Source organism: Diadema antillarum, unplaced genomic scaffold, assembly GCF_040938485.1.
Source record: "Diadema antillarum isolate AM-2024a unplaced genomic scaffold, OU_Dant_1.0 scf00000108, whole genome shotgun sequence".
NCBI classification, from domain to species: domain Eukaryota; kingdom Metazoa; phylum Echinodermata; class Echinoidea; order Diadematoida; family Diadematidae; genus Diadema; species Diadema antillarum.
In genome coordinates this window covers 1,642,849-1,668,217 of record NW_027270997.1, presented here as the reverse complement: position 1 = coordinate 1,668,217, position 25,369 = coordinate 1,642,849, and the positions used below count along the sequence as shown (strand labels likewise).

The 25,369-nt window shown below is 39.3% G+C and overlaps 1 protein-coding gene across 1 annotated transcript; it reads left to right on the top strand.

The window, feature by feature from the left end:
• The first annotated feature begins 151 nt into the window (after positions 1 to 151).
• Positions 152 to 25,164, top strand: LOC139719308 (PHD finger protein 21A-like). The gene is made up of 13 exons (XM_071630728.1): positions 152 to 262; positions 6,782 to 6,814; positions 9,717 to 9,782; positions 12,792 to 12,857; positions 14,419 to 14,566; positions 14,621 to 14,847; positions 16,075 to 16,257; positions 17,250 to 17,384; positions 18,794 to 18,860; positions 20,966 to 21,045; positions 21,745 to 21,888; positions 22,706 to 22,885; positions 24,994 to 25,164. Exons 1-13 carry the CDS (start codon positions 200 to 202, stop codon positions 25,156 to 25,158), a joined length of 1,557 nt encoding a protein of 518 aa, XP_071486829.1. The 5' UTR covers positions 152 to 199; the 3' UTR covers positions 25,159 to 25,164.
• Positions 25,165 to 25,369: the final 205 nt, after the last annotated feature.

Sequence of the window (25,369 nt, the reverse complement as noted above, 5' to 3'; positions counted from 1 at the left end):
GGTTCTTATCATAAGTTTATGTTGGTTGAGGCTGTTTTTATTGATTGAAATAAATCATATTGAGGATTTTCTACCAAATATAAGTTTTATATATTCATCCGCTTGGTGATTCGGTCGAACGCAAGATGTATTTTTGTCTTATGGTATTCTCAACCCTGCATATATTGAAGTGAAACTTAATTCTGGAATACGGTACACCATGTCAAATAAAGAGCTTGAAAAACTACAGCAAGTCCTACGAAAGGAAATACAAACACATCAGGTGAGCTCTCATGAATTCTCAGTGGATTTAGAAATTTTTTGCCGATATATGGGGCCGCGACCGAAAACAAGTGATGCTGAGTGTACCCCTCCGGTTTAAATGTCCGATGTAACTTGTGTGCATGTTGGTATAGTGCGCGCGTGTGTGATTTGTATGCAGCTCAGGCCTACGCTCTCCTATCTGTAGCTCCATCCGCCGGGTCGAGTTTTGACCTTTTCCAAATGTCTGAAATTCATCGCTCAGCGATGTTCTAATGTAATTCGGGCTATTCGAGAGTGTTCCAGATGTATGGCCGTTTTCGGAGAGCACTATTGTAGGGAACTGATTTCCAGTATTCCCATATTTTGCCGATGTGAAGGTATTGGTACAGGTCTTTGATCAAAAAGTTTGTGCCCCATCTCCCCTGCCGCAACATCATTTTGCCTATTGTCTTCACCACGGCAGCCAACTTTCATTCATTTGACAATCTGTTGTTTACGTGCACGTACCGTATGCACTGAACTCGCGTACAAAATACCTTGCGTGAGTGGGTTATCTGGGCTGAGGAGAGGGTGGTGGTGTTACAATAAATTAAGTGAAAGTTACAGATAGGATGCCCACAGAACAGAATGCACTGACATATTGCAGCAGTGCTGTAGAAAATATCTGCAATCTAGGTGGGTAACATTATTTTTCCCCCTTCGTACCAGCCAAAACAGCTCTGGTCATATTCTATACAACTTACAAGTAGAGTGGTCAACATTTTGAAGAGAAATTCAATTCAATTCGTTAATTTCCATTTCAATCACAATAAAAACAACATGAAGCATTCAGTGTTACAGATGAACATTAAAAACAATGACATATAAAAGAAACGCAACGACATCAGAATTACAGTCATAAATCGTTCCAGATTTCAGCAGGCAACAGGTAAAATGGAAAATGGTGTGTAACACATAAAGAGCCAATAAGGCCTGGAGGCTGTAGGCATGCAAACACCGTTTTTACAAATCATGTAGAATTGGAATCTGTGTGTAAGTTATTTTCAGAAATCATAAATCAGTTTTATACAGAAGATACACAAAAGAACATCAAACAAAAAAAAAAACACGAAATGAACATAAAACGAATAGTTAAATACATAAATGTAATTTTAATAAAAAGACAAAAGATGCCTTTTATACTGCTTCTTAAATAAATTATTATGTTGCTTATTATAATAATCTGGATTTATTGCATTCCAAACAACTGGTCCTGTGCTGTATGACGAAGAGTTTGTTTTAATTTCGTACTAGAATATTTCCATTGATGAACTTTATTGCAGCTCCGTGTGTTATGAGTGTGTATATTTGAATTTAATGTGAACATGTTCATGATGTAAGGAGTGAGTGTACATCTGTGTGAAAACGCTGCATCAAGGAAGTTATTTGAAGTTTATTTACACATACAGCCTGTGTATATCATGCAGCTTAAGTGTATTCAATCGTTTAGATTTAAAATAAGAGGTTTGAGCTAAATGTGGAGATTTTGTAACATTACGAATTGCTTTCTTTTGTAATTCAAATAACTTGTCATGTCTGGAATTAAAAGTGTTTCCCCATACGGTCCATTACAATACAACAAATGAGGCAACATAAAAGAATTGTAAAGAGAAAATAAAACAAGATGGTAATTCAAACTTCAAACGATATAAAACACACTGTACTACAAACTGCGCAACTTTAATAAATTGTTGTTATGAACAATTAACAGTTGGCCCTAAAAATAATCTTCACAAGAGTCATTATTAATCAATATGTACAATCTCATACGACGTGACAGATGAAAAATCGGGGCCAAAGCAAAATTTTGAAAGGGAAAGTGAAATTAAAAGTACATTTCTACCCGACTTTGAGCAAGAGGAATGGTACAAAAGTGTCTGTAACGATTTTAGTTTCATTTTCTGTATTTTGGAGTGATGTATTAGCTGGTCCTCGGCATGTCCTATTGGTTATTTGTTGAATGTACAGTTGTAGTACGTACAGTATGTACACTGTTAATCCTGTTTTTACTACTTAACAGGTCATCTTTTCTCTCTCCCTCTGTTCAAAGTTGAAGGTGCATCGGTAAAGAACATTCTTTTTTTTTTGTACCGTAGATCAATGACAGCAACAACATTCATATGTGTATTATTTTTTAAAAGAAAATGTGAAAATAGGTGACTGAAATGCAATGTCAAGTGCTGCGTTATGTCCAAGATTACCTTTTTTAGCTGCTCATTGTATCCCATTCTTCATACAAAGTGTACACTGTAACTTACCAAGATTTAAAGGCTTAGATTTATTTTTCATGTGCCATTTAGTTATTGCTAGCTCATTTTTTAGCATTTCATTCTTAATGGTATATTATAATCATATAATTTGTGTAACTTTTTTGTTCTATATTTTATTCTATTTGTCTTAAGGTATTTTTCTGCAGTTCACAAATTATTCTACAATTCAATACAAATGATGTACAGTTGTACATGTCAACTTGTTCTGTCTGTAATTTTCATGTGTGGATAATTTGTTTTTCTTCCTAGCTGTTGATTTCTGTACTTGTTGTTATTTGTGTTAAGCCTTCCTTTCTCTTCTTTTTTTTTTTTTTCTGTTTGGAAACAAATCTGATGATGATAAGGTAAAAAGTTTGAGGATTTATCAGCTGGTTATTGTAAGACCATAATTTGTTGTGCATAATCTGTTGCGATATTGATTGTCACTAAATCTGTAAAGTTTTAAACCCCATAAAATGGCACTACACTTGTACATAAGGGCCAGTTTTCTGACCCTAAACAGCTCTTCATTTTTTTTTTTTTTTTTTTTTGTCTTCCTGTTAATAAACCTGTAATAGAGTGAAAAGCTGTGTTATTTCATCCAATTTTATTAAACTAAAGCAGAGAATTCAGAGACTCCAACCCAAGCGCCTTCTGATCTGGAGATTCTCCCGCCTGAAACCCCTAGCAAACGGGAGACTCCAAGTTGATGTGTGAGAAGCGCGAAGTTCCTAGGATTCTAGATGTTCTCTGGTGCTATCAAAGGCTTGAACATACGATAGAAATAAGTAAGAAATCCTTTCCACCGGGAGACACAGAGCCAGGGCGGGAGAAATCAAATCTCAAACGGGAGAACGGGAGATTGTGCAAAAATGGGCTTTCGGCGGGAGATCTCCCGTCGAAAACGGGAGAGTTGGAGTCTCTGAGAATTAAGTTTCATCACAAAAGTGAAATTTTACATGCTGATGTCGGTAGAAATTTATCAAAAGAATGTATTGCTATAATGCTAGTGAAATTTTTCAATATTCTCTTCAAAATGGTGTACATGTATAATCACAGTATCCTGATAACCTTGAGTATACAGTTGTAAATGCTAGAAATGTATTTGTGAATGATTAAAAAAAAAAAATGTGTGGCCCACTGCGAGCAATTCTACGTTACTCATGTTACACATTTTAGGCACCTCTGTATTTATTGTAAAATCTCTACAGTTGTATTGTCATATTTTTTGTACTGGAAGGTTTGACAGACTCTCTTTTCTACAATACAGTGTACAGTGTAGGTGCACAAGTCCTGACTAGTCGTTTGTAAAGTGTAGCTCCATGCTGTAGCATCTACCTTGCAATACTAACCACATCTGTACAGGAAATAACTTACATGGTTTACTCTTGGAGTTTACAGTGCACAATAATATCATGGTTCCTTCAGACCACAGGAAGTCAACAAAACAATTGCTATTTTACTCTGTTAGGAAGATGGCTCAACAAAAATCATTTCTACATCCACGCTTGAGAAATTTTCATACACTTTAACTGTGCAACAATGATTTTTTTTTTTTGTCCAAGTTTTTGGTTAGAAAATAAATGTAATCTGTCTTCTGATTTGATGTGCACATTTATGATGATTTAGATATCTGTTCTTGCCAGCTGTAGAACGTACAGGAATTCTTTAATAACGCTGAGCCTCAGAGCTGGTTATCTCGCTGAATTTTATACCTTGGACCGCAAGCTACAATGTATAATGTACATGTATGATAAAATGCATGCAGTTAGAAATAGTCAGGACTGTGCTTTAACATGCAGTTCATTGTAGGGTCACATGTGCATAAAGATATCTTACCGCTCTTTGTCGATTCCCCCTCCCCCTATAATGCATTCCCTTTGGAGGTGGTTGAAGGTGTATTGTGTGCACCGTGAGTTCACTGCACACATCGTTAGATAATCAGGATGTGTTGTGTACCCTTTGGGTCTTTTGTACTATTTACTACAGCTGTGTCCAATCAGCAGGTCACAGTAGTACAAGATCCTTTAAAGCAAATTATGCATTTTGCACAAATGTTTACTACTGTGCATTATAAACTCTCCATGATTTTGAAACAAACAAACAAACAAACAAACAAACAAACAAGCCAAATCAAAACACATGTGGCAGGTGTCTGCAGTGCAGTGATTTCGAATGAGTACTGCACTATGGGAAGTTTACATCTTGCATGGCTTCCATGCACACCTCTATAGGCTCTACCCACAGTTCGAAACAGTACAGTGCAGGGTGCTACATAAGCACTTTCCCGATTGCCCGGGGCAAGTGAAAATCAAATTAGGCAAGTGTTTTTTAACAATGAGAACATATATGCTTGCCTGAATTGGGCAAGCAAAAAGTTTTGAAGCCACCTTTTTTTTTTCACTTAATCCCCCAACAAACCCACAAAGTCAACCATACAGAAGCCTGCCGATAATAGCTGTTTAGTGATGCAACACACGTTATATTTCATTTCAGCAACTTTCCAGCAACGGCAACACTTGATTGGACCAATACTCCATTATGTTCAAAGTGTGCGAATCAATATGTGCTGTTTATTCAAGTGGTAAAATAAAGTTATACATTGTAGCACCCTGCAGAGTACAATGTACACTTTTATGATTAATTGTATCATACAATGTAAAATGTAATAAATTGTAGTACCGGTATCTGTACAGATACGACATGTTAATACAACATAAAGAAGTGGTCATCTGCTTTTTAAACTTTACAAATCCTTCCTTTTGATTTTTGAGAATGATACCATTAATTGTAAACTTGAGTCACTCAAAACCCATAAACTGTAAATTGATTGATGTGTACACTATTGAACACTGTACTGTATTGTGTGCCTTTTGGGTTGCTTTTTTAAAGGGGATGGCGAGTAACTGATTAGTGGGAATCAGTGGGAATGCTGGAGGATGATTGTTCCAATCCTTGTGGGATTCATTTAAGAGTACATTACATAATCTATTGTTGTGTGAAAATTATTTGCTTCAGAATGGTCTCATATTCAAGTAACGTGTAGTTTAATGTTTCCAGGTTAGCGTGCCTGGTCAGTGACAGGGCATTAATCTGCTTATTACTAGAATATGAGACCGTTCTGAAGCAAATAATTTTCACACAACAGTAAATATATAATGTACTCTTAAATGAATCCCACAAGGATTGGAACAATCATCCCTCAGCATTCCCACTGATTCCCACTGATCGGTTACTAGCCATCCCCTTTAAAGTCAGAAGGCACAGAGGTGAGGTCTTTAAATCATCAGTTTGTTCAAAAAGGGTTTATTTACCACAGTTCACATATACATTGTAATAGTGAGAATTACAGGTTTTTGGGACGAACACTGTACTAGGACTTTCTATACATTGTACACTGTAGCTCAGTTGGTAGAGCACTGGGCTAGCACTCCGGAGACCGGTCTCAGGTTCAAATCCTGATGGAATCCCTTTTTCTTCGCTCATTTTTCCACTTATAAATGTACAGTACAACACACTTTTAAAGGTAGGGGATACCTTTTACAGACCTCCCAAAATACAGCAAAACATTAAATATGAACCTCAGGGGACTTGTTTAGGCCACTGCTGAGAAATTTGGAAGTCAACAGTTATCTACAATTTGAATAATGCACAAAACTCAACTGCTCAGTAGTTGTGTGTGTCAGCCACACTTAAGCCTTTTTGTTGCAGTCTTCTGTATTTTTTTTATCTATAAACACAAATCTAAAAGTATAAGAGCTGATGTAATAACATATAGAGTGTGTGGCAAGAATGTATAGAAATGTTTGTAAGTTTTGATGAACTTTCTTCACAAAATATACATGATGGACACACATGCAGTGCATGGGTCTGCAAAGGTAGCCTAGTAATGTACTGGAATTTACAGTGAGCCCCGAAAAAAATTCAGTTCAAAATCTAACGGTCAATAAAAACTGTACTAAATGTTACCTTCCACTTTCAATACTTTATGGGAGTTTCTAAAATGATACTCTCTTCAACATACCACTGTATTTATACAACTCTTCATTTAAGGCATGCAAATGGGATTCCCTACCTTTAAAGTACTACATTTGTACTAAATTCAACTAATACGTATTTCCTGTACTGTGCATTGCATAAAATTTTGATGCCATCTTTTTACCATTTTCGATTCATGAGCTTTCCAGATATTACAACGTAGGTATACACAACTTTTCAATTAAATTCAATTTTCTCTTTCTGTATTGCAGATTCTTGTGACAAAAATCAAGAGTGATCCTCACGTAAGTACAGTATTTTAATTGATTGTACATGTACAACAGGGCTGCCAACTCTCACGCATTGAGCGTGAAACTCACGCAATTCAACCAATTTTGACTGTCTCACTCTGATAAACGAAATCTCACGCTAAACCCCCTAAATGGACTGTACATGACTACAAAAATAAATATATCTCTAAATTCTCTGATATTCCGAATATCGATATGTCCAAGCCCAAAATGTCGAGATTTTCCAGCGCGGGTGTAAAGCTTAACCAATAATAATCGTTTTCGGTTCGCGCGCAAAGACGAGCTATTGGATTACGATTGGCTTCTACCTATACCACGTGAGCGTAGCTTGTACTTTTGGCAAATTACCATACAGTACCATGTATGGCTATGACGTGTGCTTTACATCGCTTTACATAGGCCTACACTGACTGTGTATGTAGTACATACGTTTGTACGTACGTACGGCCGCACAGCAGGCCGCCAGGTGCTAGCCAGGAGGCCGCTCCGCTCCCTCGCAGTGTCTCACGCCAAACTCTCACTCAAGGTTGGCAGCCCTGATGTACAATGTACAGTATGTACTTTCCCGTTCATAGTAAATCATACACGATACAAACCCACCGAACTACATCATTTCAACTATGGATGAGCTAAAAAAAAAAAAGATAAAAAGAAATTGCTGAGCACTGTTGTAATGGTGGTAAAGTTATAAATTGTATCACACAACATTTTAGAGCATTGCGCAGAGACGGTCTACTGTGTTATTATGAGACCTTTTTTGTACTTTTTGTGTTTGCATTCAACATATTGTACACAGGTGTACAAATGTGTAGGTGTATAATATTCAATAATCTTCTGACCCAATAAACCATATTTTTATCACAGACAGGCATACAATTATTTGAAAATTTCTTAAAACCCACTCCATTCTGATTTTAAAAAAATACTGTAAACCTTGTACATGGGGTGTGGTACTATCAAATACTTTAATTTGTTGAGTGTTGGCATTGGCATCATTGGCATCATTGGCATCCATTTTGCCTCAATGCAAAGTGAGCCTTGGTACAGTACAGCTGTAAAATCACAGTACAATTGCATTCATGCTGTGTTCAGGCACCTGGTTCAGGCCTTTGCAGTACAAACTGTACATCTTAGAAGGTGCAGAGCTGGTTTTTATGCTTCAGTTGCCTCCCAATTATCAGTGAATAGAAATTGTGCTGAGGAGTGGACATCATACTATCCAATAGACATTCACATTGACAGTTAATACGGTGTGACGTATGCATTCTATATTGTACAGTGTACTGATCTCCATACTGTATCCAACAAGCATGCAAAGGTTCTTTATCCAAGCATTTTGAGAACAACATCTTTGTGGAAGCAACTACTGGTTTAGTTTTGTTTGATCTGCTGTAGAGGGTAATGCAGTACAAGTTTGCCAGTACTTTTGATCTTTGATACAGTCTGACCTCAAGTTGTTTTAGCCATCCACTTTCGTACAGTGTATACTTTTCTGTAAATCCAGGCATGGGCTGACACACAAAATATCTTTGCATTTTCAGTGCAAAGTCTTACTAAGTACTGTAAATCATGTACACATGTACTTCGCTGGTAGATTTTACAATGTACATGTACTATAAAAAGGGGGATACAAAATTGAGACATATAAATGCTGATTATAATGTACAGTGTACATATTTTACCGTCCACAATGCAGTCACTAAACATACAGTACATACTGCTTGCCTGTCTTGTCAAGGAGATCCGGGGGGGGGGGGGGGGGGGGGGGGGGAGGACCTCCTACAATGTAGGTTTTATTATCTTTTGCTTGTCATCGATTTCAAAGAAACAAAGACACACAAGGTGAGATCTTTTTGCTCATGTACACTGTACACATGTACATGTGAACTACATGTACAGTACCGGTATGTATTAACTATACACAGCCCAGTCGCTGTACGCACACTAGGGTCGTAGCGACAGGGCTGTACAGGCGGGACCACCAACCACGAAGAGAGCTCTGCAATCGGATCCCGATCGCTTTGAATTTTGATACTTAAGATCATTTTTGTCACCTCAAACTCACACAATCTTCAATGATAAGACTCTATATCTACTGTATGCTATCAGTATTCAAATTTATGTTATGAAACTTACCGAAATTGATGATTATATCCAGCATGTCCAAACGGTACATTGTCTTTCACGCCAGGCCAATTTGACTTGTATACAATGTACGTGATGTGAATGCCCCACTGTATGCTATCGACCGTGCTGCTACACTCAAGCAGCGCACGCACGCATAAGATCTCTCTGCAGCAGACGACGTTAGGCAGTAGGCCATACTCAATACGATGTAGGTTCTGTAATACAGTACGTTCTCAATGCATACGCCGCTCTCGCTTCGGAGCACTTCTGGTCACGCATGCGCATAATTCGCTGAGATGAAGGCGCCATTTTGAATTCTGCAATGATAAACTCTGGACGGTCAGGAATTGCGCCAGAAATTTTCATTTTTTTGTTCCACGGACTTATCGCAAGGGCTCTCTATGGACCCCGGTGCGGTGAACAATTCTTGTGTGATAAAGCATGCATGTAGCGTGAGTAACGTATTCTGTTTGTAGAAGAAAAGTGTAAATTTTCGTAAGTTCTTTAGTTGTGTTGAGGTTCCCCAATTTGAAGCTGCATGCCTCGCCTGTCAGACGCTGTATTCGCACAACGTACTTACAGCGTGTGGTCGGGCTAAGTATCATTAAATTTACAATATGTCTTCAGAAGTGGAGGCAGTCTTAAGTTATGAAATGTGCATGGGGGGGATGTTGATGTGGTATCAGAGAAGAAATAAAACTCTTGAGGTGATGTAGGTATATCAACTGTGGTCAGTCTTTCTTTCTTTTCTTTTTTCTTTCACTGACAGAATGCCGAGTTGCGGAAGAGCTTACATGACCAGCAAGCCAAGATCACAGCCCTTAGTGAGAAACAGGTAACTTGTACAATTGTAGAACTACACAGTATATTATTTCATATGTACTTATCATACAATGATATGTTGCAGATAGTATGTACCCATATTCATATGCGCTCAAAGTCCTTTTTAAACCGGTACCACCCCCCGCCGGCTTATCAAAGGTATACATTGTACTCAAATGGGTCCATATTTGCTCCAATCTGATAGTAGAGTAAATATCAGAATTGCATCGAATCGTTCTTCAATCTTTGCAGTTTATTGACATTTTCAAAATCTTTGTACAAAAAAAATGATGTGAGTGCATGTGCCGCAATTCTGATTACATTCAAACTGAAATTAACCCTGCAATCTACTTCTTAATCTTATCTGACCACCCATCCCACTCCCTCCTTAGCATTGGATGAAACCTTGCAGTTCTGTATGACACTCTCAGTGTCAGTGCTATAACCACCACTTTTGTTTAATGTAGGGGTACAGACAGAGTACAATTGTAGATCAATGTTTAAACAGGGGTTTTCTGTAGAGCTACAGTGTACTCGTAGCATTACATTTTTACAAGATTCAAACTGACCTAAAATCATCTTTTTGGCCCACCGGTGCTTTTATTAATTTTTTTAATCGAAAATAAAAAGGGAAACATAAAAACAAATTAATTTAAATACAAATTCTGTTGTCCTTAACCAGGCATAATGTTGCTGTAAAATGGATGTGCCTTAACTAAGTATGAACAAAAAGAACATATAACAACTTCTGAAACATTATTGATGTTAAAGCAAACATAATACCAGTAATACTCATTCCTCAGAACTATTCAATCTTCTGCATGAAAATTATCATAGAATTTGCATACAGTACTACACAAGTGTTAATTTAGGAAGCCAATCAGACCAGCCAGTTGGAATTTGCCAGTCCCATTTCATTTTATTGTAATTCATCTGCTAGTGGTGACCTTGACAATGCGAGCCATTTGCTGATAAAGTGCCATTAATTTGTAAGCAGGCAGACAGTTGTGACTTCATCGTTACAATTATCCAACATACTGCCAAAATCTCTCAGGAATATGCAATGTACAATGCGTATGCTCAGCTATTACTGGAGGTAGTACATTTTGTACATCTATTAGGCCAAGTAAAAAAAGAAACCAGTTTCTCGTCCTCGCGCGCATCGATTTTGGCGACCGCATCGATTTTTTTACCATTTACTATTTTCAAAATGGCGCTGAAAATACCAAGAAATTCATAATTCTCGTCCCAGCCCGCTCCCCGCCTGCATCAATTTTCAGTTGCCGCATCCACTTTTTTGATATTTACTATTTTTTCGGCCGCCGAAAAAAAAATCGACAATTCACCTACCAATCATGATGTCTCATTTCTAATTACGCCTTGCGTCCTCTACTTAGCTGTAGTACAGCTATAGCTTCTTTAGTGCGTATGTAATAATGCATGCATTTCACACTGCGAGCTCGGCAAGAAGGAACGTCCCACAAAGCAGTCGAACTGTAGTTGGATGGGCGCGGGCGGCGCCGGCCTGGGCTAGCTGTGATGTACAGTGCTCTTGGTACGTCGTGAAAGCGATAGCGACAACATTTTTGCGATCAATCGCTGATATTGCACGCATATATGGCGCATTGTTCGTATTTTTCCCCGTTTCTCATATTTCAAGCGGATGAATTGTACTGTACGAATGCTTGTGAGGATGGTATCGAGTTTGTATACATTTTCATGTCATTGTGACTACGTGCATGTGTGTGCAGTGTCGGAAGGTACGGTGCCGGTGCAGTGGCCGTGCCGCACCGTATTGGCAAAGTGTGCGTGTCTGTAGCTGTCCAGGGTCGGTCTCCGGTACCATCCCCCCTAATCTGTCAGCTGTCTGCACGCACGCATGAACACATTCGTATGTGTAGAAGCCCGTACACTCTGCTCTGTAACGTTGCATCTGACGGCGATGTATTGTTCTACTGTATTTTGAAGAGAAAATGAATGTGCTTTTCCAGCAAATGTAGAATTATCAAATGGGTGTATCTACAAAATAAATAACTTTTCCACAGATTCTGGTTTGTCTCGTACTTCTGCGGGATACTTTTCTTTACGATGTAAATTCACGGACACGGCCGTGAGTCGTATCATCTGTAGTGTGGTATACAATCATTCATCATCCAAATGATGAGTGATTATCAAATGTCTTTTTAGAACATGAAGAAACATCTTTAAATGTTTAATGCTATAATGCCATATCAGTATCATTTTGACATCCATCTGCAATTGTACAAGCCAGTTTCCAGTTGAATGTGCTACAATTGTATTGTGAAGAAATACAAATACAGATACATACCAGCTGTGTGGACACAAAAAGTCACAAACACCAATGATGAATAAAGCAGTGTTTTGAATATCATGGAATTTATTTCAGTCGTACATTCTTTGTTGAAATACATGTTTTATACCTGTTTCATTTAATAGCACAATACATCAGAATTGCAAGTACACTGGTATCAGAAATGCCATTACAACACTAAATACCAGTTAAGATGGTCATTTTCCCTTGACATCTGTAGTGGAAAGAAAAAGCATACATTTTCTGCATGCATGAAGTTTCATTTCAAGTATGGTACATAATCTATTTGTTTGAAAATGCACAGAGTGCAGGCAAGACATACACTTGGGACCTGGTCTCTCATAACACAGCTACCAGAGTGATATTTCATTTCATAAATCGGATATAGAAAATAGTAAAGCCCTCTCTCGTTACCTTTCTCAGAATTACCGGACGAGAAACACATATTACTTTCATTTTGACAATCCTCGAAAAAATAGTAAGATATCAAATAGTAAGGACCTCCCTCATCGCCTTGCTCAAAAAACCAGGACGAGAAACTACTATCTTTTTTTACTTGGCCTTATACTGTGAGCTATAATTTCTAATTCTACATTGCATGTACACAGTACTCTGTGGTGAAACAGGTGAGCACTGCGTAAAAGTGCAACTCCAGTATCCTCAATGCTTGTCTGCCGTTTTGCTTCATAGAAAAAAGTTGTTGAACAGCTGCGCTCTGACCTGGGAGTAAGAAAGCCGTCATCTCAGAATGAAGGGGTGAGTCATGTCCGCTAACACTGCAAGTTATGTCAGTCAGATGTTGTTGGCTGAGAACCAGAAGGGCTTTTTTTTTTGGGGGGGGGGGGTATTGAGTTAATATTTGTATCATGTTGTAGAGCTCAATTTTCTCTACATTATGGTTTCAGTTCTCAGTGATTTTCATTTTCAGTCAATGTTAACTACTGTATATATGTACATGTAGATTAAAACCACAAGGCGCTATTATACCATATGTTTGGAACAGTACCTAGAAATCTCCCCACTTCTGATTTTCATCAACTTTATACATTTCATGAAAATTGATTGTTTCACATATTCAAGCTCAAATCTTAGAATGTGATAGGGCCCTTCTGGTTCTCCTGACGATATATTGTATTGAACCTACACATTTGGATTGAGAGAATGACATCAACATTTTTAAACAGTTTATCATGAGAGCTTCTGAGTGCTGTGTCATTAATGGCGGTTTGTTTGTTGTTGTTTTCGTAACTTAGATGCTCTTGACTTGTTTGTAGGCAGTAGAGCTACAGTGTATGTGATGTTTGGTGATGATTCACAGTAATGTGATACCAATAGTAGTTTGCCTAATTCTACCCTGGTAGAAACTGTGTTGAAGATTTGTCTACTGGTATTGACTTGTAACAATTTCTTATGTAACCAGATTCTGTGAATTTATTGTGATCGATGCAATGTCCATGCTGCCACTGTCACATGTTGTACAATGTACATATCATTTGAAATGAAAAGCAAATACATAAATGCAACACTGACTCTCATTTACATATGATTCAATAATGAGGCAAATGCAGAGACTTCTTTGCTTTCTTCATTTCTTTCCACAAACTGCAGCAAAATTTGGCCTGTGTGTACGTTAACAATTTATAATACAACTGTATGTTGTTTGGTAGTTTGATTACCTTCTTTAGATATCGGAATACTGTATACGCTATATATTTCGCGGGGGTTTTATTTTCGCGAATTTCGCGAGTCGGGAGCTATTCGCGAAATTAACAACACGCGAAAATATTACCTTCCAAAATGAATTCCTTGCCTTGATGATACGAACATTTCAGTACTAGAATACCATGTCACGGCTTACCGAACAGACCATACTGGCTAAGCTTGTTTACGCACGTCCACGTCTACTATACGAATACTGTAGAGAGCCAATCCATTATCGCAAGGGGACCACTCATCAGAAATCTAGCGCGATGGACTTAACCGCTTCAAAAATGTTGAATTCTAACTTACTAGTTCGCAGAGTTTGGCAAGTCTTTTTCATGCAGTGTATAACTAGTATCATTCTTATATGCTAGTAAGTTGAAAATTCACACTTTCTTTACCACTTCATATTTTCTCTGGTCCCCCAATCGCGAATTTAACCACTCGCGAAAATGTGTGACAGCGGCAATTCGCGAAAATTTATGTACGCGAAAATTATAGCGTATACAGTACTCAAAATACATTTTTTAAGATTGATCCAATGCAGCAGTTGCAAGTCTTCTGTTTGATGACATTTAAAGGATATTTCCTGTTTTTATTGTTTCCTGGCCAACAGAAAAATGCTCCAACCTGCACTAACACCCAACCTCTGACAGCCTCCCAGCATCTCAACATCCCCAATCGCAACAAACCAACACTCCTGGTTGGCTCCGCCCCCAAGCTCCATCAGCACACTGCCACACCCACATTGGGCAGCGGTGGTGGTGGGGGAGGAGGAGGAGGAGGAGGAGGCGGAGTTGGAGGGGGAGGGGGAGGAGAAAAGGTTGGGAGTGGTGGTAGTGGTGGCAGCAGTGTGGGAGTTCCATCAGGGGCTGGAGCAGGGGTGGGGACTGGTGTAGGGGTTGGTCCTCACGCCCCGTCCACCCCAACAAGAATGTCTATCTTGACCAACAAGCCAACGGTGGTCAGCATCAAAGTGCCAAACATCTCTGGCAGACTAACGTCAATGGTGGTGAAGAGACCAGCGACACAGAACCTTTCCAAAGTAAGTGCTACATTTGTGAAGCCCTATCTAATTGTCCCCGCCGAACGAGTTCGTGCAGGGGACTATGAAACGGGCTCCATACGTGTGTGTGTCCGTGTGTGTGTATGTGCGTGTGTGTGTGCGTCCATGTGTGATCAAAATGTTCAATTTGCTACTTCTCTGTCATTTATGAGCCAATTTTGATTCTGTTTGCCTTATATGATAGCGCTACATGGGAGCTTTGAAACTTCTACACAGAATTTCTGTTGTGACCTTTGACCTATATTGTACATTTTGCTACAAAATGCTACTCCTTCGCCATTTCTAACCCGATTTCGATTCCGTTTGCTTTATGTGATGACACTAGGTGACGGCTTCAAAACTTCTACACAGAATTTTGACCTTTGACCTTGATTTTGGACCTGTATTGTACATTTTGCTACAAAATGCTACTCCTTCACCATTTCTAACCTGATTTCGATTCCGTTTGCTTTATGTGATGGCACTAAGTGAGGGCTTCAAAATTTCTGCACAGAATTTTGACCTTTGACCTTTGACCTTGATTTTGGACCTATATTGTGCATTGGCTACAAAATGCTACTCCTTCGCCATTTCTAACCCAATTTCGATTCCGTTTGCTTTATGTGATGGCACTTGGTGAGGGCTTCAAAATTTCTACACAGAATTTTGACCTTTGACTTCTTTGACCTTTGACTTCTTTGACCTTTGACCTTGATTTTTGACCTATATTGTACATTTTGCTACAAAATGCTACTTCTGGCGGGGACATATATTACGCACCGCGTAATTTCTACTTTTCCTTGTTTCATTCATAATGAAACCTCTTGTGGGTATTTCTGTCATTTTCTCTTTCATTCTTTAGGTATGAATGGGACCTATGTAGTTTTTCTTTAGAAAGTTGAACATTGTCTTTTAGCTAGAAAATGTCTGTGATAATCATTCTAGATTTAAATACATGGAGCATTTTGATGATTTGACATAAATATTAGATGAAAGTATTATCTGGATTGTCTATTTTCTTACTCATGGAACAAATTGTGTTTAAATGAGGCATTCTTATTGTACAGATACCAACCTTAAATTCTGTAATGTGATGATACATGTATGTCATGCTGGCACTTGGAAGTGTTAAATTCATTTATTTTCATTTGATAAGTATAAATTCATTTATTTACTTATTGTATTCATTTACATGCATTAACACCCACCCCCTCCCCCCATCTCCAGGAATTGGACTACATGGCCAAGCAATACAAGCGACAGTTTTTGTCCACAAGGCCCAAGGATAATCCTCATCCCTCCTCGCTTGGTACCAGTACTGCCTCATCTTCGTCTTCGTCCACCCCGGCAACGATCTTCACGTCGGCCTCCAGCGCACCTTGCAAGAAGCCTATGACTGCTGAAGAGACAGTAAGAGCACGGGTTCAACTTCTCTGGAACTGTAATAGACTGTTTCTGTAATGTATTACAATTTATGGTTGTTTCTTTTCCTACAGTCTAGTAGCAAAGTATTTCATTCACATGCTCACTTCCATTAAAGTTTTATCTAGGCAGGAATTCACTTGGTTGTTTCTAGGTTGGGTATCAAGTCTTCAGCAAGCTGTGAGGTTGTCAGAGCAACTTTTTTGAGCGAAGCATGCATAAAATCTGAATATATTACAGTTTTTGTCAGTCTATTCAACACCATGTTCAGGCTAGATGTACAATAAATGGAAGAGTTTTTAGTTGAGTGAAGCACATTGTAGTAGAGGTTTCAGCAAAATCAGACCTAAAATCATAGAGTTATGTAAATTCTAGAGTTTCACATGTTTTCATGGAGCAATAATATGGTTATTGCTCATTAGATGAGGTGATAATGTCATAACCTCACAAGTCTTCTGATAATGATGATAATAAATATGACTTCTATTGTGCCAAATCCACTCTGCAAAGTGCTAAACGTGTATACATACTATCATTACCTCGGTCACTGGATAGACCTATATTGTTTCCAACCACCACTGACAGTGCTCCCTCTCCACTCTCTTGGGAGCATTCCAGCCAGTTGCCATTTTACAGGTGCACACATGTTGATCAACCAACATTCTCATCCTCCCGGGTACCCATTTATACTCCTGGGTGGAGAGCAGCATTGTGGACAAAGTGCCTTGCTGAAGGGCAAACATGTCAGGCTTCGTTTGGGCTTGAACCCACAATCCCAAACCACACTTATACTTTCCCTTGAGAGTTTCTTGTTAAATATGGGCAGAGGTGACTCCAAAAGAACTATTCATTGAGGGGTGCAGCCTTGAAGTGAATAGTTTTTTTGGAGTCACCAACAGAAGTTTTTGCTCATGATTGTCATTACAGTTGTGCAGGAGTGTAAAGCTGAAGTATGATATGTGTGTCATTCCCTATGACAGAAGTTGGAGTTCATGGCATCAATAGGTCTGGTCACCCCCAAGACCGCGGAGACCCTTCAGAGTAAACGGTCAGAGAGGAAGAGGAGGAGTACGGCCAATCCTCAGTTCTCAAATTACGACAAGCATGAATTAGAGGTAAGTCATGGTGTGCCTTCAAGGTGATACTCCTAGCTCTCTTAGTTAGGCCTGGGCAGATCATTTCCTATATGATTGTAATTTTGCATGTACAGTACTCTCCGCATAATCGGGTAGGCTCGAGCAGAGCGTTTCTTACCCGATTAAGCGGAGTACCCGATTAACAGAAGAACACGTCTTACTCACAATAGACATACACAATGTGTGTGTACATGCATTTTACCCTGCACCAAACACCTACACTGTATGCCTGCACGGTATATTATACATAACTTACACTTGCTCAGTCACGAACAATAATTTACACTCATTTTATGGACAAATAGGCCCTATGTCTTCAGAAAACATTGTCGTTTGACTGTAGGCTCTTCGCTAACATGCAGGCGTGTTCCGAAAGGAACACGTCTCTTTGCGTGCACTAGTCACGTAGAACGTCGTGTTACTTTTCGAGAAGTGACCGGGGAATTAGGAGCTGGTGCATGGCCTGATTCTCGTTGCAAACTTATCGCATTGTGAATGTCGCTGCCGAACACGGGATGAGCGCAAGTGTGTTCAACTCCTGTCTGTCTATGCAATTGTGAGTACCAGCTACACGTGTAATGTTCGTTTCCGTGTGTCAAGTTGGTACTTGTACATGTGTTTTCATGTTTAATCACTACCCGAATGATGAGTCTTCTTTGCAAATTAAGCAGAGAATGCGATTAGTCGTGGAAAATGGACATTCATGATTGCTTAAAGTGTTATATCTGCGATAAAATGTGGGTAGAAATAAGATTGGAAGACAATTATTTACCCGTTTATGCGGAGAGGCAACCCAATTATCAGGTAATTTTTATGTGCATTGGAACTGATTTTGAATTCACTACCCTATTAAACGTAGTACCCGTTTAAGCGATACCCGATTACGCGGAGAGTACTGTACTCATATTGTAGAATGCATTGGAGATCAAGGTAACATTGTACAAGCAGTAAGATGCTGAAGATGTCTGAAGGAAAACAAAAACAGAAGAAGACAAAAGTAAGCATTTTCTGTAAATGTTAGCAACAAGAGTCCATTAAAATCTTCTCAGACAACAAGTTAAAACTCAGAAAACTTGTGTTTGAATGAGTTTTTGTGTGCAAAGAAAAATTGTACTAATTTCTAATATTCCACAAAGACGTCTCCATTATTTGAAACACTTGTAGTAACTTTGCTCACATCTTGCTGGTCCACCAGCCCTACAATAAACAACATTATGAAAAAAAAAATATATACTCTGGGGAATTCCCAGCCTACTTTCCCGTAATACCCATACTTTGCTCTCCTTTGTACACTGTTTTGTTTGCTGCACCATATAAAGATCTCTACATCTGGGATTCCCACAGAACCATGTTTGACAACTTTGCTCTTATTTTATTTTTGTTTGCAGAGTCGAAGGTCAGCTACAAGTTACCTTGCTGCAGCGAACGGCTGGTCTGGGGAAAGAAGACGCAAAGGTAAGGAAGCCACAGTGTGGGTCTTCTGCCTGTTTGATGAAATGGAGAATCTTGAGTCCAAAGAAAAGTGTTTTTAGAGGTCGGCTAATGTGTACCAGAACTTCATGTCACACTCATCTGCAAGAAAAATTGTGCAAGCGATTCTAAGACAAGCCAGTTATGATTTATGAATCAATGTTTACCAGTCACATTATTTGTATTTGAACTTTATGAACAGTTATTGTTTACGTGCAACCTGATTCTATATGATTTTTTTTTTCATATTTTTTTATTTTTTATTTCCAAAGAAAGAATTAAGCTGTATTCAACTATGGGTTCCTATTTTTTTCGAGCCCACCGGAGGTGACGGGAGACTAAGGGATCGCCTGCGGCGTCTGTCCGTAACGCTATAAAAACTTTAATAACTCTGTACTCTGGGCTTCAATTTGAATCAAACTTGGAGGGAAGAATGGTCATACAAAGTTGTACCTTTTATTAAGTCTGAACGTCACCTCAAGGTTAAAGGTCACAGGCAGGGGTCAATGAACTTTTAGGGCCCAATGTTAAGTTTTTAGGGCGCGTTTCGATTATGGGCTATAACTTTTGATCCGTAAGTGTATTTGTGACCAAACTTGGATGGTAGATGTACCTTGAGGAGTTGATGGTCACCACAAGGTCAAAGGTCACAGGCAGGGGTCAATGAACTTTTAGGGCCCAATGTTAAGTTTTTAGGGCACGTTTCGATTATGGGTCATAACTTTTGATCCATAAGTCCGTTTGTGACTAAACTTAAGTGGTAGATGTCCCTCGGGGAGTTGATGGTCACCACAAGGTCAAAGGTCACAGGCAGGGGTCAATGAACTTTTAGGGCCCAATGTTAAGTTTTTAGGGCGTGTTTCGATTGTGGACCATAACTTTTGATCCGTAAGTCTATTTGTGACCAAACTTGGATGGTAGATGTACCTTAGGGAGTTGATGGTCACCACAAGGTCAAAGGTCACAGGCAGAGGTCTATGAACTTTTAGGGCCCAATGTTAAGTTTTAGTGCGCATTTTGATTATGGGTCATAACTTTTGATCCGTAAGTCTATTTGTGACCAAACTTGGATGGTAGATGTACCTTGGGGAGTTGATGGTCACCACTAGGTCAAAGGTCACAGGCAGGGGTCAATGAACTTTTAGGGCCCAATGTACTGTGCATTTGATTATGACTCCTAACTTGATCCGTAGGTCCATTTGTGAACAAAAAAAAAAAAAAAAAAGGTGTTGTACATTTGTGGGCGAGACACATTATTAGTAGTTGTTATCATGTTTGTAATAGTATTATTCTATGGTACATTCTAGCTTGATTTCATGTATCATTGTATTTTCTTTGATATATTTGATGCATTTTTGAAGAAAAAAAATGAAAATAGATCAAAATTAAAATTGAAATTGAAATTTTCATGATTACTAAACCTTGTGTGAAGTGTACAGTTACCATAGATGTGGTATCTTGTGTTGTTACCTCCGCCAAGGGGGGAAGTTATGTTGTCATTTCCGTTGGTTTGTTCGTTAGTCAGTTAGTTTGTTAGTTTGCCTTTTTGTCCGTGTGCAAAATAACTCAAAAAGTTGTGCATGGATTTAGATGAAACTTGCAGGAAAGGTTGAGAATGACACAAGGAACAGATGATTAAATTTTGGTAGAGATCGGGAAATTTGTATGGGTTTTATGAAGGATTTTCTATATTTTGCCACGTAGGGTCAATGAACTTGGAAGTTCAAGCTGCGCATTTTGAAGTTTTCATGCGTGCACTAAAGCGCGCGCTCTAATTTCTGCTGGGGCAAGGCGCGCCGCGCATGCTGAGGGTTTATGACGTAACAAAGGCTTCTTTATTGGGAAATCAGGTGATTTTTCAGTGGGTGGAAATCACTGATCTCTATGGAAGAGCAAGATCATCGGTGGAAAGTAACTGCTTGTCAGAGGTCTGCGCTCTCAGAGTGCTTTTCTAGTTTATTATGGTATAATTGTGCGACATGACACCAATGTACTTTTCAGATATAAAAGTTTTGCAATGGCATCTAATCAAATCATGAGGTGGTGTTTTCTGGGTTTGCTCAGATTTTCTGTCTTCTTCACCTTTACAGCTGGCAGACCTGCTCGCTTCGCTGATGGAATTGGTTCAGAAAATATAGGAGTCAACGGCTTAGCAAAGCAAGAACCAGATGTGAGTACTGAGATAAGCTTTCAGCTAGTTCATGCCTCCCTGCCCTATTGTTTTCAGACCCTGTGTGAAAAGCTGCTATACATCACCGATTGATGTCTTCTTTCATACTATCTTTTCTTCTGTACTATTATTACTCATGAAAGGTTAGATAAATGAAAGTATTCTGATGAATTTTTATTTGGAATGAAGCTATCAGCACTAGATTCATGGTCTAAAAATTAAACCACTGTAGCAACACTCCTTCATAGCCGCAGGTGAGCGTGCCTGCTACATGAGCACATGTTACACCATACCTTCCCTCCAGTGTACTATATAACAAGGAATGTTCATATGCATTTTTGTCTTGCAAATTTTGTAAGAGCCAAGATTTACGAAATTAAAGTTCTTGTGTACACTAAATGCACTGAATGCCAGTGGCAATTTGTGAAAATTTTATGCCACGAAAAGGCGGTTGGCTCCAATTCACAAAATTTAATGCCGCGAATATATCTTGCTTTACTGCAAACTAATTCCATGTACCATGAGGTTTGAAATGTCAGAAAATGGAGCATTGCGAGAGTCTTTCCAAGTAGTGGTGACAAATAGCAGCCAACCAGTGTGATCTTGCCACAAAAAAAAAGAAGAAGAAAAGTGCTGATTGTGGTCAGTGCCATGGAATGCTGATTTTGAATTAATTCCTTTTTCTTTCTCATTTCTCAGGGCCATGAAGATATATGTGCAGTGTGCCGCCAGATAGGAGAGCTGCTAATGTGTGACACCTGTAACCTAGTCTACCACTTGACCTGCCTAGACCCTCCCCTCTCAGCCGTGCCTCCTGGGGTCTGGAGCTGTCCACAGTGCAAGGTTTGACTACCTTCCAAGAATTTGTCTTTCCCGAGTGATTCAGAATCCAGTTTACCCCGTGTTCACACTAGGCGCGGCATTGCATTGCAGGAATTTCCCCTCCAGATCAAAGTGTGGCTGGCTGGCTACTCACCGGGACTTCTCCCTGTGTCCCCGCGAAGATTGTTCGGTCATTAGACAAAATTTTTTTTTTGGGGGGGGGGGGGGGACAGAGTGACCTTGGCTTGTAATTGATAGCGCTCAGCTGTATTCATCGGATGTGCAATGCGCGAAGTATTGTATCAAGTGGCAGGGGTACTCCCAAATCTCGATAGACCCAGTTTCTTGGGGAGAGTCGTGATACTAAGTGTGGGCGGTCAGTCTTACAAAGATATCTCTCCCGACTGTCCCCGCTAAAACAGGACCCAGTGTGAACGCAGGGTAGGAGATACCTGATGGTGTCAATCAGTGTCGGTTACTTGCATTCTGTTTTGTTGTTGTTTTGTTTTTTAAGCCATCTTGTACTGATTTTCATTTGATCAATGTAATTTCTTCATTTGTACATTGTATAGAAAAAAAAAAGAAATGAAAGACATAAGTGTAATTTCTTGCCCTATACAGTGTAGATGAGATTACTGTAGTTTTGCTGAGAGTGTCATACAGATTTCAAAAATCTGGACAAATCTATATGAAGTTGGACAGCTAGAAACCTTTTGTTCTTTAAGTTGCTGGTCGTTATTTATTTGTGTTGTTTTTATTTGTTCAATTATAAGGACTATGAGATTTGTGTGGATGATGTGGGTTGGTTTCATTTTCTTTCTTTCTGATTTTGGTGCAGTTAAAAGGGAAGGACAACCCAGAAAACTGGCAGGGCACATTGGCAGTGGTGCACGCCTTCCTTACTCACAAACAAGCCATGGAAGAGGAGAAGAAGCGCTTAGGGAGGCGGGCGGCAGAACTCCGGATGCAGCGGCTACAGCTAGAGCAGAAGGCGAAACATCTCAACGAGGCCATTACAGTAAGTTGTCATGTTGATAGGGTGCCCTCAATAAGATCATTACAGTTAATCATCGGGTTGGTAGGGAATGCTCAATGAGGCCATCACAGTAAGGCATCGTGTCGGTATGAAACCCCTTTTAGTATTCGCAAGAACTTCCTGTTTCTCACCATCTCAAGGTTGCTAGCTGCATTTCATGAAAAAAATAGTACATATAGGACTTTAAATTGAAATTAGTCTACCACTTGTTCTGGATACAATGTACCTTCTAGTCAACAAGCTCCCTGGAACTTTTCTGTATGTCTGTCAACGCAAGACATTGTGACACTGTGTAGCAGTACGAGTTGTAAAGTAGTGGAATGCCCATTCTTGTAGAATGGGATAGAGAATCTCTGTGTTTAGATTAATTGTGGTGCTATTTTTTTCGACCCCTCTTTCTCCAATTCTTTAGTAGATTATTGATTTACAACACTGTTTAGAAATCATTTTGATCTTTGTTATCTTTCCAAGAACTTTAAATTGTAGATATTTCACAATTGGGGAATTTGATAGTTTAATTGATGTGATGTCAGTGATGAATTATACAATAAATGTGTGCTTACTTTAAGTGTATCTTTATGCCTCCGCCACGAAGTGGTGCCGGAGGCATTATGTTTTCGGGTTGTCCGTCCGTCCGTCCGTCCGTCCGTCCTTCCGTCCGTCCGTCTGTCCGTCTTTCCGTCTTTCCGTCCGTCCGTAATGAATTTTGTGGACAAGGTAACTATCAAAAGCTGTTGAGGTATCCTAATGAAACTTGGCATGTATGTGTATTAGGGGGTGAAGTTGTGCCTATCAACTTTTGGGTGCACGTGCTCAAGGTCAAAGGTCAAAAGGTCAAGGTCAAATACATAAAATTTCACTATTTCCACCATATCTATGCAATGCCTGAAGATATTTTCTTGAAACTTAGTGCATACATGTATTACCCAATTTAGATTCTCTGGTGAAAGTTTGGGTCATGAGGTCAAAGGTCAAAGGTCAAAAGGTCGAGTAAAAGTATTAAAACTTCTTTTTTTTCTCTGTAAATTGGAAAATTGTTCAAGGTATCTTCATGGAACATAGTATATACATGTACTGACTGGCAGTGATTATCTAGAGAATGTAGGGTTCATGGGGTCAAAGGTCAGGGGTCAAAGGTCAAGTGCAACACTTCAAAATTTTACTATTTCCCTCATGTTCATGCAATGCCAGCAGGATTATTTTTTTTTTTTTACACTTGGTGTATGCATGTGTAACCTAATAGAAATTCTCTGGAGAGTTTTTTTTTTCTTTTTTTTTTTTTGCCTCAAAGGTCAAAAGGTCAAAGATCAAGTGAAAGTGCTGAACTAACTTTTTCCTCCATATCTCTGAAGTGGCTCAATTTATCGTGAAACTTACTGCATATTTATGCATGTTCTACCTGAAAGTGATTATCTTATGAATTTTAGGGTCAAAGGCCAGATGAACATGGTAACAATTTACTATTCAGTACAGAAATTGCACTTTTTCTCCATACCGGTACCATGAAAATTACTCAATGCATAAATGTATGAATGGGTCAAAGTCAAGTTAAAGTCCTTAAATCCCCAAATACATGCTCTCCTATTCATCCAATTAAACCAAGGTCAAGGAAGGAGAACATTTAACACATTTATGACAAACTTGTCATTTCAGTATTTTGCCAGTTTTGTGAAAATGTAATCACACATTGTCCACATGTACTATCTAGACCTATTAGGAGAATCATGCATTATGGCGGAGGCATACCAGTCGCCATAGCGACATTTCTAGTATTAGTTAAATTTGTATTACCTGAAAGACTTAGAGCAAAGGTGTAACCACCTTTTTGTAGATTTTGTAATACACTGTAACAATCATGCTGTTGAAGACCTTAGCATCAGTGCCCATGAAAAACTCTTTATTTATTGTAGCAAGGGCTGTTGCCTTTTGGGAATGCTACTATGGCAAAGAGTTAAGAGTCATTGATAAGTTTATATCACTATGAGGCAGCTTGCTTCCACCAATGAAAGATCTTTAGAAAGTTTCCATGTGATTTTCTGCTGTTTGTTTACACCTTGCCATGCCTTGTGCTCATTTTTCTGATCTCACAGAAACAGTCACAGGCCAACGAGTCCCTGATGCAATCCTTCCACAAGACGGAGGGCACCATCACGCAACTCAAGGACTTCCTGTCCAGCTTCCAGGTGAAGGCCGAGTCCCACGCCCCCACCCGGTCAGTCACGTCCACTTCCCAGACCAAGCCCGGCAGCCAATAACGCCCAGCAACCTTCCCCTCCCCACCCCCCCCCCCCCCCCCCCCCCCACCCCCATGATGGCATCATCCAGAAGTTACAGACAGGTGTATCACCTTTTGTGTAAACGTCAACTCAAGAGACAGACACCAGAAGAGACAGATAGGAGATATTGGGCCCACCTGTGGTGTGCTAGGTGTAAGAGGTAGCTCAGTGTTCACCAGTTTCAGAGATA